A 6910-nucleotide genomic window follows, 5' to 3' on the forward strand; every position below is an offset into this window, starting at 1 on the left:
CTAAGCAAAACCAATGTATGGAGAATGTTACATTTGTGTTAATCTACTTATCTTCTTCTGTAGAGGAAGTTCTAATCACTTGCAAATCCCTAAATAACCTGTGTCCACATGATCTATGACAAAAGTCAAGGGGGACCTTTCGCTACACATTTAGAGATTCTTGCTTACCAGCTGAAGCAATTACCCAGTGAAAAGAAAGCTGAAAATATGCCGACTCCCAGAAAATCAAAGCACACCAATGCCACGCTTATTAATAACATACAAACATCCAATACAGACACAAATACAAGCAACAAACCATCAACACATATATTCACTGATTTCATATTCATAGCAATCACTCTCTGAAAAGATACTTTTTCCACAGTTCAATCTCTTAGTCACTTATGTTGCTTCACATAACAATGTGCATGGCAAATAACAAAGAGGTCATCAAGTTTGCATAAGCGTCAGATCGGTTCAAGGAAAAAACCATTCAACAAACAGAGTGCTGTTTATTCATATGTGGGATTCAGAGGGTAAATACAATGCTAAACAGTACACATGGATGGGAAAACTGGGATCTACGATGTGACTTCGCAACAAAGATGAAAACGTGATGTGCAAGGAAAAACAATTAAGAACGTGGACAATTGAAAAGGCAAAGAGTCCAACGCATGAAGCAGAACAACACAAAGTCTGATATTAGCTGCAATGACAATGAGGTGCAAATAAAAGCATAATCTAAATTTTAAAATGCTAAACTCTGTCTTAATAGATAAAATGAACACTATTTTGTATTACCAATATGGCTGACTACAGCTTGAAAGACCAGTTACCATCCAGCAGGAAACTGACCAAATAAAATTGACAGGGGATTATGTTTTTCCGGATGCACTACCTAAAATTCTCCCGTGAGCCAGATAAAATAGTTCACCGGGCCTCGAGTTTGACACATATGGCCTAATCCATCACCCACAACACAGCAAAGGAATTTCAAAATAAAGTTTGCCATATTACAGGCCTTGGCACAACTAATATTTTTCAAAGGGCAAAGCGGAACTGAGCGACTGCATGAGCTCTGAGCACAGAGGGTTTAAGTTAGAGAGATGCACCGGACTCGGTGACGTAGACTGTCTGGATCTGGTTGCTTTTCTTTTTCAAAAGCAGTGAAGATGGGGATGGGACGGGGTAGCCGAATGGCAAAGGATTTTTTAAAAATCAAAATTGGTGAAGTTATGATTGTATTTGTGAAAAAAAATTGTTTAAGTCATAGCCATTCCGCTAAATTTGTAATGATAGGCCACACATATTACCTTTTACTGTGGGAAAACTACAATTAGGAGCGTTGTTCATCATATTTTGATCCAAACTTGAGTAACAGAGACGAGAATGAGCAGGAGAAAAGCAGATTTTAAAGCATCTCTTCAATCATGTTTGCATGTACACCACTTTCTAGACTAGAGTTGGTAGCAATGAACCAAAAGCATTCAGAACGGCTCTGAAGTACATATTTGATTTACCAAACCACTTTATTTTTTTTGTTCACAAATGGCTTCATCTATCAAGTGTAGAAAACAAGAAGAAAAATAAAAAAAACCTTCAACTGACAGGTGATTTAATCATCTCAGTTATACTTTAACAAAATAGAAAATGCAACTGGTATCTCATCATGCCCATTTGGAAGGTCAGCCCAATAATAACACAGAGGGAAAACGTTTCGGTTAGAGAAGGTAATGAAACTGATATTTTAATAACAGCTATCAGTATCGACTACCAGGGGAGAAGTATTGACAGAATTTCGGGACAAAAAGTTTTCAGAGGGGGGGGGGGGGAGAGAACGTATTGAATCCATCCATTTGGGTCGAACTTTTCATATACATGATGTCAAGTTCCCTTTAAGAGTTATATGTTTAAAAGGACAAAAATGTTGCCAACATCACTACATTCGCACCTAAAAAATTATTTCAAGTTATGAGAAAATTTAAAGAAAAATAGAGAGCCAAAATAAAAATCATGACAAGGGCGCTGTGATCTTTCTATTTAAAAAATGGGAAGGATGTAACAAAACAAAACTACAGATGAACATGCTCTAACTGAAACATGTCAAAGACAATCACCTGTAAAAACTACTACGTCCAACCTGTTGTTTTTTGTAAATACTATAAGGATTAAATAATAACGGAACTGTCCCAAGACACCCACCTGTTGACGACAACGACTTTTCAATTTGAAAATGAGTGGCCTTCTTGAACAATTTAGACTGTACAATGCCCTGATGTCATTATTTGAACGATGGCTTTATTGGGGGGGGAAAAAAAGAAGACAGTTTAGGTGATTGTGGATTGATGCCGATATAAATATTTGATAACATTTGGCAAGAGTTATTGTTATTTTGGTTAAATTTTCTAAAACTCAACAACTCTACATGCTACAACCAAATCAGATAAGGTGATAAGACGTTATTATTGGCTGACCTCTTCAATAGCTAATAGCATATCAACATGATATTTTTTAATTTTTATTTTAACCAAGAGGAAAAAACATACCGAATTTATTGCCCATACAAAATAAATATCTAGAGAGGATTGTCCAGCTTTCATAGCACGATCGGAGAGAGAGAGAGAGAGAGAGAGAGAGAGAGAGAGAGAGAGAGAGAGAGAGAGAGAGAGAGAGAGAGAGAGAGAGAGAGAGGGGGGGAGGAAGGAGGGAGAGGGAGAGAGGGATAGTGAAGGGAGGGATGGAAGGAGGGGGTGATGAGGGTCACTTGCCCAGCCACCACCTCTACCCTCCCACCCAGCTTCAGTCACTCTTTGATGTGATACTTGTTAGTGGTGCAGTTTACCCAAGCGATGGGCACCCACTAGATGAGTGAATTCGGAAATCATATGACAGAAAAATTGCACAAAGACACATCATCAGGGATGCTTGAAAGACCGTCTATTTTTGGGTATGCTTAATGGCCTGTTCACTTCTGAAAGCAGGCTTCAATTTGGAAAACCAGTACGCTTGGGGGTTTTTTCACTAAAAGTGTAAGGACAACTAGTACTACATATCTTTTTCTGTGCTGATTACATATCAATGTAGATCTGCAAATGATTTAAAAGAAAAATAGCAATAGTAAAACATAGTACTTGAAGATTGAGTCACACGTACATGTTTGTGCCAGATATGGAACACAATCTACTCTCATTCTTCTTTGAAAAATATGGTCCAAAAGTGGGAACACGGGGTATTAACTTGAGTCCCTTATCCATGAAGGAAAATATTTTAACCTAGTCCAGATAAATGGTTTAATCTTAATTTGATCAACTGTAGGATTCAAACGGGATTCAAGTAGGCTAGTCAACTAGTCTCCCGTCACCCTCCATTGGTGAAAACAAAAGCTCGTATTTGAGCATTCCCTTTCTGGAACACAACATACCGAGAAAGTAAACAAGAATCATGAGCAAATGTGAGTCAAAGTGCCTACTATTCATGTCGTAAAGAATATGTTTCTGCACAGACAAGCATGAAATTGAGAAGAAAAAAAACATACTGGCAAGCAGAAATAGAAGATGTCACAGACCACAAGTAGAGATGCTAAAATCACATAGAAAACTATAAAAAAGCTGTCTTTTCCACAACCCTGCTGTACATTGTCCGAGTCTGTGAGGTGGTGGCCTCTGACATCTGGTACGAGTTCTGCTGCTCAATTTGGTATCCGTTGTGAAAGTCGACGTGGCGAGAGTCTGTCCGATCCTGCTGCAGGACACGCTGAATGTCCCCTTCCGTGCGCGTCATTTTCATCTGAGCCGTCATAGCACCGTCGTGACCATTCAGGATAATAATTTCCGAATCCTGAGTTGAGGAGACGAAGCCATCAGACTTGCTGACCGGGATGACCGTCACCCCGTCGCCTCGGATAAAGCTCGGGCTGCGAGCGTCTTCCTGACTGTCCTCGTACATGCCGTTGATGTTGTCGTAATCTGAAGCCACCGACCCCGGTGATTTCGTAGAGTCGTTGTCCTCTCCCGTCACAGCCGAAGGGGGGCGATCTTCTACAGCAGTCGATGCATGGAGGATCATGGGAGAAAAGCTGTGACCAGGAGACGGGGACTGCCTGGAAACAGCCTGTTCGTACGGAGAGGATGAAGACGTGCGAGAAGTGCGTTGTTGATCTTGTTCGAATGAGGCTGACTGCCGTGGTGTGTGCATCTCCACTTCTTCAGCAGGGGGAGGAGGAGGAGGAGGAGGAGGAGGAGGGAAAGAGGAACCAGAGTCCATTTCGTACGAACGTGTGTTGCGCATGCGTTGGTGATGGTCGTGACTGAGGCCAGACCATCTGGTCCCGCCATCACGCGAGGCCAACACGGCCGAGTTAGTTCTTTGTGAATCACGAGCAGGGGGAGGCCTTGGCTGTGGAGTATGTTCGTACGAGGACACCACCTGGCGAGGAGAGTGTTCTAGCCGGGAAATGACATTGGCCTGAGGAGGCAGTTCGTACGAAGCAGACGACCGGATAACAGCAGTCTGCTGATGAGCTTGGGAGTGAGATGATGGTCTCGCCATCTCGTAGGATTGTGACATGACTGGGGGAGGACTGTTGGAAGGGGCATAATCTTGTGCAGGCAAAGGGGGGTTGGTAGGCGTAGTGGGCGTAGCCATGTCGACTCCAACATCATCCAGGTCAATGGGGGAGGTGAAGCCATGGGCGTGAATAGCAGACATGCTTCCCATCTCAGAGCTCTCTCCAAACGAAGTCCGGGAGCTCGGAGCTGACGTTCTTGCGCTGAAATCTGCCAGAGAGATTCGCGAGTTTGTGGCAGTGTCATAGTAAGATGACTTATCATCTATAGAGTACTGAGACAACCGAGAGTGCAGAGAGCGAGAGTCGCCTCGGCTCCGGGAGAGCTCTGGAGTGCTAAGTAGGTTATTTGCCCCTGATATACTTCCACCTGTATTCTTCCTCCTGAGATAGGCAGCTTTGCCTCCTGTTCGTGGGGCGTTCTTACGAAAGTGTTCATCAACTGTCTCCTCACTCTTTTTGCCAATAAGCTGCTCCACGCTTGGCTGGATCTCTAAGCCAAAAGGCAAGGTAGGATTCTCATTGACTTTGGCCTTGGGAGGACTTGCCATCTTGGCCTTTTTCAGCTCCTCAATACAAATTTGCAACTGCTCAATAACTGTGTCATCATCGTAGACAAAGTCCTTCTCCAAGGAAGACTGGAAGAATGTTAGAAGCTCATCCATCTGCATTTTCATGATGCGACCTGAGGCAGGGAAAACAACTTCAATAACAAAGTATTCTACCAAGTCAGAAATAATCATGAATAACATAACTGTACAAATTAACACGCAACAAAAGCAGATTTATACACAAACCAATTTGAATTTTTATGGTACACAGCCTTAACTTGCCTGTTCCTCACACACAAAAAAGGAGCTTATACATGTGTATCAAACAAAGTCTGTAACTAAAGCAGGGTACTTTTTCTCCAGCAACAACAAAGCACATTGACAGAGTAACAGCCAATTTACTGCTTTCATAAACCAGAGGGAAAGAAACAAAATAGGACTTACCAACCAGTGGCACTCTCCTAGACACTAGCACAAATTTCTTAAATCTTTATTTACTCAAACAACAGGAAGGGTATATGAACTAAGTAGAGGTTTGCCTCAGAAAATTGGCAGATTATGAAACACACACTCATTGAGAACTGAAAAGTCGTGTCCCAGGGCTTGTAATTTCAGCAAAACAAAAGACATTCAAAAACTAAACCTAAACTGCCACCAAACCCCCCTCTGTAATATCCAAATTGTGTAATATCATCCCAGTTGGGTGTTTCACTTACGTTTGTGCACTTTGATGATGCAGTAAGCCATGGCCACCAGGACCAGGTCCCCCTCCAGCATGTGCACATCCCAGAGGCGAAGAGTCAGGTGGAATGGTGTCTGGGAGATTCAACATTAGATCGCATTTTTTTTTTAAATTACTCCAACAAAAAAAAACATTTGACTAAGTCACTGAAACCAGTATTTAGAAAACGGATAGAAGACAGAAATGGACTTTGATAATATAGGTTTTCTAACAGAATTTGAGCAGAGAAATAGGTGGCGAAGCATCGTCTCCATGGATGCTTCAGATCTGGAACTTAATGATGACACCAAATGTTTTTTAAAATTAATAGGATGACTATTTAGAGAGAATTTCTGTCAGAACACAATGTTTTACGTCATTTTTGTACATTGTACTGTATTGTAAAGCGCTCAGAGCCTATGTTTTTTAATCAAAGTTGAGCGTTAAATAAACGTCATCTATTATTATTATTATTATTTTAGTTCGAAAAAAAACACCTTTTACACAAATCAATGAGGTATTTCATGGTGTTCAATCCCAAAGTGGTCACTCTATTCGTACATGAAGCCTCTTTGCTTCACTTATGTAACTTGGAAAAAAAACATTTCAAATGCAAATGGTCAAAATGCGCTCCCTGCATCAAGAGGTTCTGGTGGCTTAAAAAAAATAAGCCTGTGATCAAAGAAATCTTAAACTTTGCTTTAGCTGTGAAATCCTTTCAAGTTATCAAGTTAAACAGATGCAAATCCCCATCTCAGCAGAGTGTGGAACAAAAGCAATGACAAGTTCTGTAAAAAATGTTAAAATCTGAGCTATAAATCTAAACTAGACAAACAACTACATTAAATTCTACAAGTCATCTCACCCCTTACTACTATTTCACTAATAAATACTGTCATCAGACATTGATGGATGAACTTTATTACAATTTTACATTTCAGCAAAGCATGTTGGTAGAGATGAAGAGGAGTAAAATTAATTATGATCATGTGATAAGACAATTAAAGAAAGAAACTCAAAAAAAAAAAAAAGGAAGGCCATAAGCATGGATAAATTTTGGACCAGTAATGTCCATGGTCACTTTCATGCTGA

At 40.8% G+C, this 6910-nt stretch overlaps 1 protein-coding gene across 1 annotated transcript in view; it reads right to left on the minus strand.

The window, feature by feature from the left end:
- Positions 1 to 2935: 2935 nt before the first annotated feature.
- LOC101857074 (USP6 N-terminal-like protein) overlaps positions 2936 to 6910 on the minus strand; it is a gene marked incomplete in the record, with an annotated part of 24384 nt that continues 20409 nt past the window's right edge. The window contains 2 exon segments of the mRNA XM_005089267.3: positions 2936 to 5231; positions 5814 to 5913. Of these exon segments, the coding sequence (XP_005089324.2) occupies positions 3580 to 5231; positions 5814 to 5913 (1752 nt within the window).

The sequence above is a fragment of the Aplysia californica genome, unplaced genomic scaffold (assembly GCF_000002075.1).
Source record: "Aplysia californica isolate F4 #8 unplaced genomic scaffold, AplCal3.0 scaffold00004, whole genome shotgun sequence".
In the NCBI taxonomy this organism is placed as follows: Eukaryota; Metazoa; Mollusca; class Gastropoda; order Aplysiida; family Aplysiidae; genus Aplysia; species Aplysia californica.